Genomic DNA, 17296 nt, shown 5'->3' on the forward strand with positions numbered 1-17296 from the left:
AGGTGATCTTATTGAAACATATAAGATCCTGATAGAGTGAATACTGGGAGTATGTTTCCTCTTGTAGGGGAGACAAGAACTAGGGGACACAGTTTAAGAATAAGAGACCTCCCTTTGAAGACGGAGATGAGGAGAATTTATTTTTTCAAAGGGTCACTAGTCTGCGGAATTTTCTTCCCCAGAAAGCAGTGGGGGCTGGGTCATTGAACTTATTCAAGGCCGAGTTAGATAGATTTTTAACGGACAGGGGTGGCAAGCGTTATGGGACGGGGAAGTTGAGTTGAGACCACAACCAGATCAGCCATGGTCTTATCGAATGGCGGAGCAGGCTCGAAGGGCCGAATGGCCTACTCCTGCTCCTAACTGCTGAGTTCCTGTTTTCTGTTCACCGCATTTTAGGAAGGATGTGAGGGTCCTCGAGAGGGTGTCGAGGAAGATTTACCAGAATGGTTCCAGGGATGGGGGAATTTTAGTTACAAGGCTAGGTTGGAAAAGCTGGGTTTGTTCTCCTTAGAGCAAAGGACATGTCAAGGACAGAAAGGCACTGTACAAATGCAATTTCCCTCCTTATGGGCTTATCAACTCTTGCCAGTGAGTCAGAGGAGTTCTCCCTGGCCAGCCCTTAACCCTCAACCAACACCTAAATCAGGTTAACTGGTCATTCATCTCATTGCTATTGCTGGGAGCTTGCTCTGTGCAAATTGGCTGCTGCCTTTCTTTTTTTATTGATTCATTTGTGGGACGTGGGCGTCGCTGGCCAGGCCAGCATTTATTGCTCGTCCCTAATTGCCCTTGAGAAGGTGGTGGTGAGCCGCTGCAGTCCGTGTAGTAGATACACCCACAGTGCTGCTTGGGAGGGAGTTCCAGGGTTATGACCCAGCGACAGTAAAGGAACGGTGATATAGTTCCAAGTCAGGATGGTGTGTGCCTTGGAGGGGAACTTGCAGGTGGTGGTGTCCCCAAGCATCTGCTGCTGTTGTCCTCCTAGTTGGTAGAGGTCGTGGCTTTGGAAGGTGCTGTCCAAGGAGCCGTGGTGTGTTGCTGCAGTGCATCTTGTAGATGGTACACACTGCTGCCACTGTGCATTGGTGGTGGTGGGAGTGAATGCTGAAGGTTGTGGATGGGATGCCAAGCTTCTTGCCCCATCCAGGCAAGTGAAGAGTATTCCATCACACTCCGGACTTGTGCCTTGTAGATGGTGGATAGGCATTGGGGAGTCAGGAGGTGGGTTACTTGCTACAGAATTCCCAGCCTCTGACCTGCTCTTGTAACCACAGTATTTATGTGGCTGTTCCAGTTCAGTTTCTGGTCAATGGTGACCCCCAGGATGTTGATAGTGGGGGATTCAATGATGGTAATGCCATTGAACATCGAGGAGAGATTGTTCGATTCTCTCTTATTGGAGATGGTCATTGCCTGGCACTTGTGTGGCGCGAATGTTACTTGCCACTTATCAGCCCAAGCCTGAATGTTGTCCAGGTCTTGCTGCATATGGACACGGACTGCTTCAGTATCTGAGAAATTGCAAATGGTGCTGATGATTGTGTAATCATCCGCGAACATCCCCCCTTCTGACCTCGTGATGCATAAATATAGTTTAGTTACTGATCCATGTGGAGAGTGTCCCGAGCAATCTGTAATGCAATCGTTATCCGGTGCCTCCTGCTGGAGAGTGCCTGTGTGTGTGCACGTTGGCTGGGGCAAAATTTGGCCGAGCAGCGATGCTACCCACAGTCGAATAGCTGGCCATCGTCCAAGCTGGCATGTAAATAGTGGTCACTTCCATAAGTAGACATGTTCCAGCAGGGGTAGCTGAATGATAATCAGGAATAGGAACCCTGGCTAATTTGCCTCCTTCCGAGTCCAGGGACACAGAAGGCAACTGTATTGCTCCCACTGCTGTCTTGGCTGTCAGCTAATCTCAGCATGGAGCAGGATTTAATCTGGGATCTTGTAGCCTAGCTGGCTCAGTATCACAGTGCATGGCAGTTTCACTGTCTGTGTGACAAAGAGCACTGTGTACTGTTTTACCACTTATTAATGAAACCCTTCTATTTCCTTCTTTCACTCTGAGACACTTTCACATGACTTTAAACACTCTTTGAAAGGAAACCATCATTGGAATGGAGCAGGCATTAATATTCAAGCCAAGCACCCACGAAAAGAATTTGCAGCTTCAGCCTCCTTTTTTTTTGAGTGCGTCAAAGCAGCGATGAAAATAAACGATGTTTTCCTAATCGGAACAAAAGCAGACCCCCCGGGGACCCACGTCCCCTCATCTAATGCCACCCCTCCTCTTCCTCCCCTTGGCCTGTTTTTCGCCCCCCCCCCCAAAAGTTGCCCCCCGCCCCATCGCCTTCCCCCATCTCGCCCCCAGCTGCCCGGGCTTCAGCGAGTTTATCCATTGGTAAGATCACACGAGCTGGATCACAAATTCAGTTCCTGGTCTGTGCTGAGCTGGGGCATTATTGTCAAGAAAACACGATATGCCAAATGAGAAATATTAATTATCGGTTGGAAACCTACATTAGACTTTCAATGGAAAAAATCCTGCAGTGAACTTTTAAAAAATGGGCAGCCAAGATGGCCACTGCAATTTGCATCTGAAACACGTATGAACATTCCAAGGCCCAACCGGAGACAGAAGTCTAAGAAGCCCAGGTCCCAGAACAATGGCTTGCTCAAAGTAATTGAATTACCCAGGATTGTTTCATTAGCATAGCAGTCAAGGCCATCCTGACACATTGACTTTGAAAGAGCAAACCCCTCCGAGTGTAAATATTGGCAACCCGGGGCCTGTGGAGCCAATTCTGAACATTGCATCTCGTTGAAGGTTCCAGAGAATACACTGAGGCAGTCATGTGACTGTCTATCCATCTCTGAAAAACTGGGAGTTTTGTTATACACAGGATAGATAAGGATGTGGTGTATTTGGACTTTCAGAAGGCTTTCGATAAGGTCCCACATAAGAAATTAGCATGCAAAATTAAAGCACGTGGAATTGGGGGTAAGGTACTGACATGGATAGAGAACTGGTTGGCAGACAGGAAACAAAGAGTAGGGATAAACAGGTCTTTTTCCGAGTGGCAGGCAGTGACTAGTGGGGTACTACAGGAATCAGTGCTAGGACCCCAGCTACTCACAATATATATTAATGATATAGATGAAGGAATTAAACGTAATATATCCAAGTTTGCAGACGACACAAAGCTGGGTGGGAGTGTGAGCCGTGAGGAGGATGCAAAGAAGCTCCAGTGTGATTTGGACAGGTTGAGTGAGTGGGCAAATACATGGCAGATGCAGTATAATGTGGATAAATATGAGGTTATCTACTTTGGTGGCAAAACCAGGAAGGCAGATTATTATCTGAACGGCGATAGATTGGGAAAGGGGGAGGTGCAGCGAGACCTGGGTGCCCTTGTGCACCAGTCGCTGAAAGTAAGCATGCAGGTGCAGCAGGCAGTTAAGAAGGCAAATGGTACATTGGCCTTCATAGCGAGAGGATTCGAGTACAGGAGCAAGGATGTCTTGCTGCAATTATACGAGGCCTTGGTGAGACAACATCTGGAGTATTGTGTGTAGTTTTGGTCTCCTTATCTGAGGAAGGATGTTCTTGCTATGGAGGGAGTGCAGCAAAGGTTCACCAGACTGATTCCTGGGATGGCAGGACTGACATATGAAGAGAGATTGGGTCGATTAGGCTTGTATTGCCTGAAGTTTAGAAGAACGAGAGGGGATCTCATAGAAACCTACAAAATTCTAATAGGACTGGACAGACTGGATGCAGGAAGGATGTTCCCGATAGTGGGGGAGTCCAGAACCAGGGGTCACAGTCTAAGGATAAGGGCTAAGCCATTTAGGACTGAGATGAGGAGGGATTTCTTCACCTCGAGAGTGGTGAACCTGTGGAATTCTCTATCACAGAAAGCAGTTGAGGCCAAATCATTAAATATATTCAAGAAAGAGTTAGATATAGTTGTTAGGGCTAAAGGGATCAAAGGATATGGGGAGAAAGCAGGAACAGGTTACTGAGTTTGGATGAAATGCTATGATCGTATTGAATGGCAGTGCAGGCTCGAAGGGCCGAATGGCCTACTCCTGCTCCTATTCTATGTTTTCTATGTTTCTAAAAAGACAAACAGTAAGTGAGACTGCAGCAGCAGAGAAGGCTGTGTGCCTCTCTTTCTCTCTGTCTCTCTTTCTCTCTCCCCAGAAAACACCAAGTTTGAAAACCATCTGCGACTGTGGGCCCTACAAGTCTACAGACTGCTACAGAGACCAGGGGAAAATAGCCACTTACAAGACTGCCTCCAAGAAAACCCTGGGCCAAGCGCACCAGCCACAAAGTGCACTTTGACCAGGCAAAGGCTTCAAGAATACAACTCCAGCCGGCAGACCACCGAATCATCCAACCTCAGACTGTGTATTCAACTTTTACTTGTTCTGGACTTTAATCAAACTGAAAAAACCCACTTGCCACTCTGCGATCTATTTGTGACTGTGTGAGATCAGCGTGTGAATGTGTGTGTGAACGTGTAGCATTTTTAAAATTATGTTTGGATCGGGTTTAGCTTATTAAGTATAATAAACTTACCTCTTTCTTGTTTAAACGCAAGAAAACCTGTCCAATTGGTTGCTTTATGATCACATTGACGGTGAAAAGTAAAACACTCACTGAGGTGGTAAGAACAACCGTTGTTTAAAAGGAATAAATCCTGTTGCGGTCAAATAAGAGGAAGGGCAAGAGGGGCGACTGTGACCCCCCTCCTCACCTGGCCGTAACATGTCTCAAACAAGCCCCACTTCAGGTTAGGGGAGAACAGGGAGGACAATGAGTCCAGCTTCCCACTGCTGATCACTGAAGGCAACTGTATTGGTCCCACTGCTGCTTTGACTATCTGGTAATCTCGGCCCGGGATTTATTCGCGCCACACAAGTGTCAGGCAATGACCGTCTCCAATAAGAGAGAATCCAACCATCTCCTCTTGATGTTCAATGGCATTGCCGTTGCTGAATCCCCCACCATCAACATCCTTGGGGGGGTGGGGGGGAGGTCGCCATTGACCGGGAACTGAACTGGAGCGGTTGCACAGCGTTTTCAAACACGCACACAGCCCGAGCACTGGCCACATTCCCCCAGAATGAAGTTTTTTTAAAACAAAACTCAATTCCAGAATGTACCATGGTTCTGATAGAAGCTGCAGCCTCTGGGTCACCAGTTTTAAAAAAAATTCTCTCCTGGGATGTGGGCATCGCTGGCAGGGCCAGCAGTTGTTGCCCATCCCTAATTGCCCTTGACAACTGAGTGGCTTGCTAGGCTATTTCAGAGGGCAGTTAAATCACATTGCTGTGGATCTGGAGTCACATGTCAGGCAGACCAGATAAGGACGGCAGACTTCCTTCCCAGCTGTTATGGTTGGATTTGAACCTGTTACCACTACGCCACTGCCTTCCCTGAACATGTGCCCATAAACAGGCTCGAGCATCCTCACAGCTGTACCCAGCAGCGAACCCAGTCCCTGAAGGAGGAGCAAAGTTAGCAAAAACAAAAGCATGTTGCCCATTTGAGAAGCATCGGGAGTTACAAGACCTGCCGACCTTTGTTCTAGGAGAGTCTTTTACGGCACAAGAGGAGGCTATTCGGCCCATCGAGTCCACGTCGGCTCTCTGCAGAGCCATCCAGTCAGTCCAGCTCCCCCGCTCTGCCCCCCAAGCCCTGCAAGTTTATTTCCAAGTGCCCATCCAATTTCCTTTTGAAGTCATTGATCGTCTCCGCTTCCACCCACCCTCGTGGGCAGCGAGTTCCAGGTCATTACCACCTGCTGTGTAAAAAAGTTCTTCCTCATATTCCCCCTGCATCTCCTGCCCAAAACCTTCGATCTGTGTCCCCTAGTCCTTGTACCATCAGTTGATCAGAAGTTTTTCCTTGTCTATCTAATCCTGTCAGAATCTTGCACACTCTATCAAATCTCCTCTCAATCTCCTTTTCTCCAAGGAGAACAATCACAGCTTTTCCAACCCAAATTTATAGTTAAAATCCCTCATCCCTTCTAGTAAATCTCCTCTGCACCCTCTCGAGGACCCTCACACCCTTCCCAAAGTGTGGTGGCATTTCATTCAGAAGCACCAGTCAGCATGATTTAAATGGGCATGATATACATTATATACACACATAAGATCAAGTATAAAGGGCAGGAGGTAGGTGCTAATTCCCGGAAGCTGGGTTTGCGGGGGAAGGAGGAGTTGCCAGGGGAAATCCAGTCCTGTTCCGAGTCCGAAATAGACGCAGCAAGTCGCACAGTGGGAAGCAAAGCAAAGGGACGGAGAGAGAGAGAGAGAGGAGGCGAGCAGCAATGGTAAGTAAAGATTCCAGCCTTTAACATGGACTGTGTTCCCCCTCTGTGCCACTATGGCTCTCGCTTTATTTCTAGGCAGAGTGGAAAATGAAATTGAAAGAACAAAAGGACCGGCACTCGCAGGGTCACTTTAAAGGGCGATCGAGATGATCTGAAGTTTCAAACCGAAGTCTCTCCAGGACCACTCCTGGTCCAAGGGCCACTGACTCGGCCCTTTACTTAGTTGTATATTCTGTCCTGCTGCAAAACTGCACGCTGGGTTGAGCTGATCTTAGGTCCCCGCCCCAAACTGAACGCAAAACAAAGCACTAAAATCAAAGCGAAAATACTGCTGGAAATCTGGAATGGAAACAGGGAGTGCTGGAAATGCTCAGCAGGTCTGGCAGCATCTGTGGGAGAGAGTCAACATTTCAGTGTACTGAAATGAAATAGAAAGCACCATGCAGATGAACCTGTTTGACGGGAGTCTGACAGGGGTGGGAGGTACATATCTGTTTCAGTCGTCCTGGGCTTGCTGGGGCGTGGAAAATCAGACACATAGAGTCATTTATAGCACCGATGGAGGACATTGGGCCCATCGAGTCCATGCCAGCCCTCCGCGGAGCTATCCAGTCAGACCCACTCCCCCGCTCGCTCCCTGTAGCCCTGCAAGTCTATTTCCTTCAAGTGTCCATCCAGTTTCCTCTTAAAGTCATTGATCCACCTCCACCAACCCTGTGAGCAGCGAGTTCCAGATCATTACCACCCGCTGCGTAAAGAAATGCTTCCTCATATTCCCCCTCTTGCTCAAAACCTTCGATCTGTGTCCCCTAGCCCTTGTACCACTCATTAATGGTAACAGTGTTTCCTTGTCTAACTTAGCTGTCATAATCATGTCACACTTCTATTAAATCGCCCCTCCAATCTCTTTTGTTCTAATGAGAACAAACCCAGCTTTTCCCAACCTAACCCTGAAATGTCCCTAAATTCCACCAGCTGCTGTGGTGGGATTTGAACCCGTATCCTCAGGGAATTAGCCTAGGACTCGGGATTATCAGTCACGTTACCACCAGGCCACATCTCCTCGATCACCCAAAGCTCTGCGTTCTTACCCGCGTCAAGTCCCGTTCGCCCATCACCCCTGAGCTCGCTGTCCTACATTGGCTCCCAGTTAAGCAACGCTTTGGTTTTATTTCACACGAGAATCACACACACACAAATAGATTAAAGAGGGAAACAGATTTGGTGGTTGGATTAAAGTCCAGAATAAATGGAACTTAAATCCAGTCTGTAAATCCAGTAGTCCTTGGCTGAAGCTGTATTCTTGAAGTCCCTGCTGGTCAAAGTGCACTTTGGTTGGTTGGATTGCTTTGCTCAGAGTTTTCCTGAAGGCAGAATTGGGAGTTGATTCTCTTCCCCTGGTTACTGGCTGTAGCGGTCTGTAGGCTTGGAGGGTCCCTTAGTCGCAGACGGTTCTTTTCTTGATATTTTCTGGGGAAGGAGGGGGGAGAGAGAGAGAGAGAGAGACAGGGGAGCAGCCGCCTTCTTTCATGCTGTACCGTCAGTTACTGCCCGTCTGCTGTCTGTGTCACAAAACTTCTAGTTTCTTCAGAGATGAGCAGGCACTCACACGGTTCTATCAACCCCCTTTTGTTTCTAATGAGGTTTTTCTGGACTCTTCTAATGAAATTCAAGGTTTCCACATGCCCCAGGATGTCCCTTCGCACCTGGAGGGGGGTTGTCTCTTTCAAAGTCAGTGGGTGGTGATGGCCTTGACGGTCATGCTAATGAAGCCATTCTAGGTAATTCAGTCACTTAAAGTAAGCCATTGTCCTGGCTGGGCTTCTTGTTAGACTTTTGTTTCCAGTCCAATCTCCTGGTATTTCAGATGTAAATGGCAGTGGCCATCTTGGCTGCTAGTTTTTTTAAAAGTTACTTGTAGGGTTTCTTTCCATTCAAAGTCTAAGGTAAGTTTCCAACCAATGAAATTAATATTTCCCATTTGGCATATAGGGTTTTTCCTGACAACACTACTACTTAAAATAATGAGAACTGATTTGATGTCCTTGCAAAAGAAAAATCAGAAATTAGTGGAAACGTAATGCAGGTTGATCAGCGTCTGGAAGAGAGAGATGGAGTAGTATTCTGGGTGGGGTCCTTTGTTAGAATTCAAATCTTATGTAACATTTGATCAGAGATAATTACTGCAAAGAGTTGAGGAGTCGCAAGCAGTTTAGTTGAAAGTTTTAGTTGAAAGTACCAGTCCTGGTTCGGATGGACGGAATGGCCTTGTCTCTGCTGACTCCCGTAACTATCTTGTTACAGCCAGGTGGGTGATGGAGTGTCTTGTTCCCACTGTTCACATGGCCTCCTCTGTGTTGTGACCATACAATGGCCTAGGATGTGGCTGCTTCACACCCTCATTGTTTCAGAAGAACCCATTCAATTCAGGAATATCTCGATGATTTCAGGATGGGTGTAATTGACACCTCTTAGCCTGGAATGTGTCCTTTTGCCCTGAACAGACAGTGAGACAGTTTGAATGTACAGGTCAAGTCAGCTGATCTGAGCAGGCAGCCATTTAGCAGCACATTGTCCACTTTTTAAAGGAAAAGTCAATTTTTTCATAACTCTTCAGTTTGGTTCTGTATTTTCATCGCTGTACTTCTCTTGGGTGTGACAATTTCTTGCACGCCTTTAGGCTGATCAGGGTATTAAGTTGAAGCTAGCAACTCTAAAGAGCCTCCTCTCCTTGTCTGTGTTTTTTCCTCTTGACTGCCTAGTTATATACTTTATTTAAGGGATGGTGGGTATCTGATGCCAATCACTTGTTCAATTACATCTTCCCATCCAATTGTCCAATTGCCAGAGGACAGGTACCCAAGGTTTACCTCTTTCACTCCAGCCCCCGGCTCGTGAGGTCATCTCTCTGCTTATGTCTTGGAAGGACATCGGCTTAATTTTACCCAGGCAGTTGTTAAGTGGCCATGAGGTTCCATCCTACCAATGCCTACACAAAGGCCAGCTTCTATGTTGTGCCAATGGCTTTCTGATGAAAACGCAAATCTCTCCTGACTGCTATTCTGCGTCTGCATCTGCGAGTGCTTTGGCAAGCTGCTGAAGGATGTTCTTAATAAGGGAGAAAGAGAGAGAGCTGCTTCTAAGCGATTCAGTTAATTTCTTAAGATTTTATAAGGTCATTAGACAGCCGTTTCTTACAGCCAAAGCACTTTTCTCTTTTGGATGCTTATTGGCTTATTATTCATTACTAACGTATTTTCTGTTTTCATTTTTGTAATCAGTAATATTGGCAATTGGTCATTCTTGAAAGCTGTAGTGATGGTAATAAAATGACTTGAGGTACCTACGCTGCCTGTCAATCATGATTTTAAAAAGAATGCCAAAGACCCACGTTATCTTAAGGTTGGTCAGACCCCAGCTCGAGTACTGCATTCAGTTTTGGGCACTGAACCTACGTCCAGTTGCAAGGAAACTCTTGAATGCTTTCACTGCCCTTGTCACTTCTCTTGAAACAGTGCCTATTGATGCAGACACAGGCACAGCAACTCTGGTACCTTGTCGTAAACCAAAACGTTGTTCTCTGCAAACATTGCCAAGTGTTTGCGAATAAAACTGAAAAGCAGAGAAAATCCAGCCAAGCTGACAGCACCCTAAAGTGACTTAATAATGAGTGATGTTGTATTAGGACAAAACAACAAATACTGTGTGAAGTTGCAACTCTTTTTCCTCAAAGGTGAGCTAATGGTGCACCTCCCGTGGAAACCAACAAAAAATAAAACAGCAAAGCAAAAATACCAAACTGAATTTTAACATCAATGTACGAGTGAAAATGGACAACACTGTTGTGTGAAGCGAGAACAAATAATTCAAAATCCCAACAAATAGTCATTTGGTAGTACAGAACTTGAGTATTGCTGAAAATAGAGACATATTGTTGAAGCTTTTCATCTTGCACTCATCAGGACAATCTGCAAGAATACCAATGTAAGTCACAAGGCTGAGGACTACACGGATAGCACGTTTAGGGGGGTGGTCACACCACAGGTTAGAAGTATGCAGGCAGATAGAGAATGGGTGACTGCCAGGCAGTCTAAGAGAACCAGGCGGGTAATGCAGGAGTCCTCTGAGACGATCTCACTCGCTAATTGGTTTTCCATTTTGGATGCTGGTGAGGGTGATGGTTCCTCAGAGGAGTGCAGTCAGAGCCGAGTTTGTGACACCACAGGTGGGTCAGCTGCACAGGAAGGGAGGAAGAAGAGTGGAAGAGCAGTAGTGATTGGAGATTCGTTAGTTAGGGGAACAGACAGGCGTTTCTGCGGTGGTAAATGTGACTTCAGGATGGTGTGTTGCCTCACTGGTGCCAGGGTCAAGGATGTCATGGAGCGGCTGTAGGACATTCTTCTGGGGGAGGGTGAACAGCCAGAAGTCGTGGTCCACATCAGTACCAATGACATAGGTAAGAAGGGGGATGAGGTCCCGAAAGCAGATTTTAGGGAGCTAGGAAGGAGATTAAAAAGCAGGACCTCTAAAGCAGTAATCTCAGGATTACTCCCAATCCCACGTGCAAGTGAATAGGAGAATTGAGCGATTGAACACGTGGCTGGAGAACTGGTGTAGGAGGGAGGGCATCAGATTTCTGAGACATTGGGACTGGTTCTTGGGCAGGTGGGACCTGTACAAGATGGACGGGTTACAACTTAGCAGGACGAGGACGAATATCCTCGCAGGGAGATTTACTAGTGCTGTTGGGGAGGGTTTAAACTAAATTGTCAGGGGAATGGGAACCTGAGAGGGAGCTCAGATTGGAAGGAAGCAAAACTGGCAACTTGTCTGGGGTGTGGGATCTAGGAGCAAGTATTAGAAAGGAATACCAAGGTGCACAGAATACTGGGGGAGATAGATAGCACAGGAGTAGGGAATAATAAGTTATTAGGTGGGGTCAGAGTAAGGGAGAAAGTAATAAAATCTGAATCAGGGTTAATGTGCATGTATGTGAATACACGGAGTGTGGTTAATAAGACTGGTGAGGTACATGCACAGATTGCCATATGGAAATATGATGTTGTGGCTATAACAGAGACCTGGCTCAAAGAAAGGCAAGACTGGGTGTTAAATATTCCAGGTGTTCAGGAAAGATAGGAAAGGGAAAAATAGATTAAGGAGAGCATTGCAGTGCTGGAGAAAAAGGATGTCCCAGAGGGATCAAGGACAGAATCAATTTAGCTAGAGTTAAGGAACAAAAAAGGTACAGTGACATTGCTCGGTGTTGTCTATAGGCAAACTAGTGGAAAGGACCTGGAGGAACAAATTTGCAAGGAAATTACAGAAAGGTGTAAAAATTATAGGGTATTTATAATGGGGGACTTTAATTATCCAAACATAGACTGGGATAATAGTAGTGTAAAGGGCAGTGAGGGGCAGGAGTTCCTAGAGTGCGTTCAGGAAAAGATTCTCCAACACTAAATTGCGAGTCCAACGAGAAAGGAAGCACTGCTAGACCTGGCTCTTGGAATGAGGTGGGCCAAGAGGAGAGCATTTAGGGGATAGTGATCATTGTAACATAAGGTTTAGGCTGACTATGGAAAAGGACAAAGAGTAGTCCATGGTAAGAACAATTAACTGGGGGAAGGAGGATTGGGGCAGATTAGGGGCCAGAAAGGGGATTTACACATGGAGGCAGAGGGCATAGCCAATGTATTAAATGAATACTTTGCATCCGTCTTTACCAAGGAAGGAGATGCAACCCAGGTAATGTTGGAAGAGGAGGTAAGTCAGACACTAGAGGGGTTTAAAATTGATAAAGAAGTATTAGATAGGCTGTCTGTACTTAAAATGATAAAGCGCCAGGGCCAGATGAGATGCCTCCAAGGATACTGAGGGAAGTGAGGGTGGAAATCGCAGAGGCACTGGCCATAATTTTTCAGTCTTCCTTAGACTCAGGTGTGGTGCCAGAGGACTGGAAAATTACAAACGTTACACCCTTGTTCAAAAAAAGGGTGTAAAGATAAGCCCAGCAACTAAAGGCCAGTCAGTTTAACTTCGGTGGTGGGAAAACTTCGAAAAAAAAAATTAGGGACAAAATCAATAGTCACAAGGACAAATGTAAGTTAATTAAGGAAAGCCAGCATGGATTTCTTAAGGAAAAATCATGTTTAACTAACTTGCTGGAGTTTTTTGAGGAGCTAGCAGAGGAGGTTAATGAGGGCAATGTTGTTGATGTGGTGTACATGGACTTTCAAAAGCCTTTTGATGCAGTGCCACACAACAGACTTGTCAGCAAACTTGTAGCTCATGGAATAAAAGGGACGGTAGCAACATGGATACGAAATTGGCTGAGTGACAGGAAACAAAGAGAAGTGATTAATGGATGTTTTCGGTCTGGAGGAAGGTATGTCGTGGCGTTCCCCAGGGATCAGTGGTTTTATTTGCCGGGGGTGCGGTGCTTGCAGGGGAAGTTGCTACTTTGAGGAACACAATGAAGATCTATCACCCTATCACCTTACCATGAACTTCACAGGCTCTTTCTCAATCTCTTACTGTGATTGCATTCCTTGCAGAGTACAAATACTTCCAACATTAACAAACTCCAAGAACAAGCGGACGATGTCAAGGAGACCATGCTTGCAAACGTAAATAAAATAAAAGATCGAGGTGGAAAGCTGGAGGTTCTGGATGACAGAGCAGAACAGCTGTTCGAAGCTGTGAGTAACCTCTTATTTATGTTAGAATCGCTGTTTGCTTCCTCAGCTTTCATTCCGATTAATCGTCACAAGCAACTAGACTACTTTGACTTCAGTCCATGTAAAATGATGGAAATCCATTATCAGGAGTGCATTTGAGGTTTACGTGTACAATAACAACCAAGTAAACAGCAGTCAACATAGATTCAGACTAACCTCCTTGACTTGTAAACAAAAGTGGTACTTTGAGTGTACCTGGACTTCCAAAAGGCCTTTGACTAATTCCTGCAGAAAAGGTGATTAGTTATGCTCAAAGCTGTTTTGATTCTGGGATTCTGGGAAATGGATAAGAAATTGACTGATGGACTTAAAAGCAAGGGGTTTTTGTTAGAGAAGTTGGAGCCTAAATTGAACATCATTGTGTCTGTTTTATAGGCCAAAAAGGACAGCGTCAATTAACATTGCCCAACAGAAGGTTGAACTATATTGCCAAAAACAGCAGAATAAAAACTAGATCAAACGGTACAGTGCTCTGTATTGTGTCCAGTTCCAGGGAAGATATTCAGATGTTGGTGCCAGCCTAAAGAAGAACCATGGGCAGAATTTTTGCCCCCATGTAGGGCAAGAGGCAGCCAGCGTGCCAGTTTGCACCTCCAACCCGCCCCCGGGGAATTTTTCCAAGCAGGATCAGGGCCAGAAGGGCTACCACAAGCGGCCAATAGCCAATTAAGGCGGGTAAACAGCCAAAGAAAGGGCAAATTTAGGACAAAACAGCAGTACGTAGAATGGATTCTTAGATACAGCAGTAGAGGCAAAGTTGTTGGAATCATTTACAGAACAACTGGATGCAGTAAAGGGGCAACGTTAGGGATGGAAGAGGTAAGTTGGGCCAAATGTAATTATCTGTGATCCTGACTTGTGTTCGGTATGGATCAGAAGAATTCCACGTTCACTCCAGTTGGAGTGGGAATAAGGAAAACACTCCCAGAATAGAACACACCACCCAGGTTTTTTTTAATGAACAACAAAACCATCAGATTATTATAAAACAAGTCTTAACTAGTAATGAAGTAAAGCTTAAACACAGAGATTTAAATTTAAAGTTCCCTTTTTACCTTCACACTCTCACATACATATTAACCGAAAAAATAAGAGGGATTTTTATAAATTCAGAGCTCTGTTACAGACAAAAATATACCTGGGAAGATTACTTGCTCATGTTTGAAGAAAACAGGAGATGAGATATGTTGTTCCAAAACTGGCATACTGTCTAACTCCTGAGTGTACCTGGAAGGCGGCATTGAAAAGTAGGCTTTCTTCAAAGACAAGAGACAAAATTAATTGACACAGTGGACTTCTTAGGGTCCTTCAGAGATGCTGAAAAGCGAGGTGGGTTGTGGTCTCCTCTCCTTTTTACACTTCTTCTGCAGACATGACATCATCTCACTCCAGAAGGTAAAAAACACTGACACACAACCAAAAAGCTTGCGAGTTTTTCTGCACTCCTAGGTGTGCTCTGCTGCTGCTGGGCTTGTCCAATCAAGGAGCGCTCGTCACTTCTCTGCCCTTCTTACCAGGGTTTCTGTTCTATCTTTAACGTGAGTCATGTGACAGCTAGTAACATTGTTGCCACCAGTCCCTTCAGTGCCCCCCCTTGATGGCTCTTTTTTTAACAACAAAAACTGGTCCCATATTTATTCAGTTTGACTATGAATTCCTTGTAAAAAAAAAGTTAACAAACATAACAATAATCATTGTTCATTGAATTTTGTGAAATATTTTGTGAAAGTCCAAGTTTGTTTTATGCACTAGGCAGTCAGCCACCTCAATGAGACATCGCCTGGTGCCGTTCTTGTTGCCTATGCTCTCTTCACTTGAAAAATAAGTTTCAGAGTTTCTAATATGCCATGTCAGTAATTATGTATGAGGATGTTGGTGAATGCTAATGGTGTGTGTTCGTCTTCGTAGGGTAAAGTGTTTGAGAAGACGACCAAAGAGGTAGCTCAGCAAGAAAAGTGTAAAAACATGAAATGGAAAATCATTCTGGGAGTGACAGTTGCTCTTGTTATCCTTGCCATCATCATCATAATCGTCATTTACAATACCCCACCTCCAAATTCAGCAGATTCAGCTTCTCGTTCTACAACACTGGAAGGAACGCAGAAGCCAACATGACCCGGACTGCAGGGTTACTTTGTAGTGTTAAGGAAAAAAAAGAATCATCTTGTTATTGCTAAACCTACTCCTACTCAAGGTGCTTCTAGCTGTGGTACTTAAAAGTTAGGAACAAGACATCTAAGGAGCTACAACTGACACATTTTTGCTTCATTCTTTGATTAGTAGTCTATCTATTACAAAAATTAGTTTTCGAGGCATAATATATGGGATGTTTTTATCAGAATGGGGCCTGCCAGATTCTTCAGTTTTGTTGTCGCCTGTCTCTGGGTGGATAGAGCCCACCCCTGTGTATACTGACAGCTTAACACCATCCCGACCAGTAAAGTTAGGGTACGATAGCTTAGCTGAACTAACAACTGAACTAACAACCCAGAGTTTGTGAGCTCCAATCCCACCATACTAGTAAAATTGACTTCAACAAAAAGCAGCAGTTTTGTAGCCTGGCCCCAGAAAAATGATCATAAATGCATCTAGACCGTGGGGAAAAATCCAACTGGTTCACAAACAGAATCTGTTACCCCTATTTGGTCTGTCCCATGTTATATGGTTGACACTGAAACAAACCAGGCCGAACTACAGATGGGTAATCAATGGGGCCTTGCCACATGCTTAGGACAAATCAAAATAAGAGTCGTGATTGGATTTTGTAGCATAATTGTAGCAGACTGGTCATCCAAGAAGTGCCTTGAATCAATTGAATTGAAAGATTAGAATAGTCGCAATTTTTTTCTATGCTGTTTAAATGTCTCCTTTAGTAGTTTTAAGTTTTATAGACCAGGAGGGTCCCATGTATGATCCCTAGGCTACTAATGTAGCAATGGAGCTACCGGCTTCAGCACCCTAGCTTGGAAAGGGAGGGGAGAAAATAATCAGCTGTGAAGGGCACAATGTTCGCCCAGCTGCCCAAGGCACTTTCAGATTTAAAAGTTTGAAAAGTTGGAGAGAGGACACCTTAGTGACCTCCACTTGAGCCGGACTTCGGGGTCCCAACCCAAGGGATAAAATCCTACCCCAAGTCATGTGTTGATTCCTCAACCAGCTTCATGGAGTGTATATTTGCAAATGCAAATCTATCTGACAAAGTAGGGAAAGTTTGTAGCTGAATTGAGCAGGAGAAAATCAGTATTCACCTAGTGGGTGTGTTTGTCAGCTTGGCAGGACGGAGTTGTTTGATCCCTTTTAGATCAGCTTGGCCTGACAGCAGTGCCCAGTCTCCTTTGTGTCAAATAGAGGTTTGAAATTCTACAGGGCATTCATCGACCCCCAACTGCCCCTAAAACCATCAGAAAATGTACTTCACAGGATGGGAGAGATCTTGCCTGTGAACCATCCCTCCCTCTTTTTAATCAACTTTATAAAATTTATGATTCATCTTTGGGAAGAACTAATGGAGTACTAAACTCCATCCCGTCTGCAAGTCCGCCAACACTCAATGTGTATGAAGAGTGGAGGCTGAAGTGTGAGTAGTGGCTTCTGAAACTCAGTGAAGGAGTCTGCACCAACAGGAGAGGACAGAAAGCTGCAGGAGAAAGGAAACAAAGGCAAGGTAGCAAGAACTGCTGGTGACGCACCTCAAGAATTCAAAAGAACTGTAAAATAAAATGCAATGTCTCAAATATTTCAAAGTGAAAATGAGTGAATGCTGAGGCTGACTGCCAGATCAGATGTGCTGTAATTCAAAACATGTGCCCCGTGGATGTTGTAAAATAAAGAGGTCAGTGGAAAATGGTGTACTTGCTGCAGTTAGAATTTTAATCATCACAGAATATCTTTCATTTGTATTCCCATCCAGAGAATGATATACTTATTTCATTTTTATATCACACACTTCCTGCTCTCTGTGACCCGATGGTGTTGAAATTAAGGCTCATCGTCCCGCTGTCATGTTAATTATTTCCCAGAACTTTCAGCCTGTGGCGTGCCTCATCTTCCTTTCCTCTTACAACCTAAAACCCAAAATGGCATCATCTAATGATAACTTGCTGGCTTAATTTACCCTCCCTTTAACTCCGACTCTTTACACGGCCTGGACAATGGCCTTCCGTGGCGTCTCAGCAATAGCAGGATTAAAATTACCCAGCC

General features: G+C 45.1%; 1 protein-coding gene across 1 annotated transcript; it reads left to right on the forward strand.

The window, feature by feature from the left end:
• Positions 1 to 6235: 6235 nt before the first annotated feature.
• On the forward strand, positions 6236 to 16941 carry vamp5 (vesicle-associated membrane protein 5). The gene is made up of 3 exons (XM_068023192.1): positions 6236 to 6356; positions 12914 to 13057; positions 15005 to 16941. The coding sequence occupies exons 1-3, from the start codon at positions 6354 to 6356 to the stop codon at positions 15209 to 15211; spliced, it is 354 nt and encodes a 117-aa protein (XP_067879293.1). The 5' UTR covers positions 6236 to 6353; the 3' UTR covers positions 15212 to 16941.
• The last annotated feature ends 355 nt before the right edge of the window (positions 16942 to 17296 follow it).

The sequence above is a fragment of the Heterodontus francisci genome, chromosome 47, assembly GCF_036365525.1.
Source record: "Heterodontus francisci isolate sHetFra1 chromosome 47, sHetFra1.hap1, whole genome shotgun sequence".
NCBI lineage: Eukaryota > Metazoa > Chordata > Chondrichthyes > Heterodontiformes > Heterodontidae > Heterodontus > Heterodontus francisci.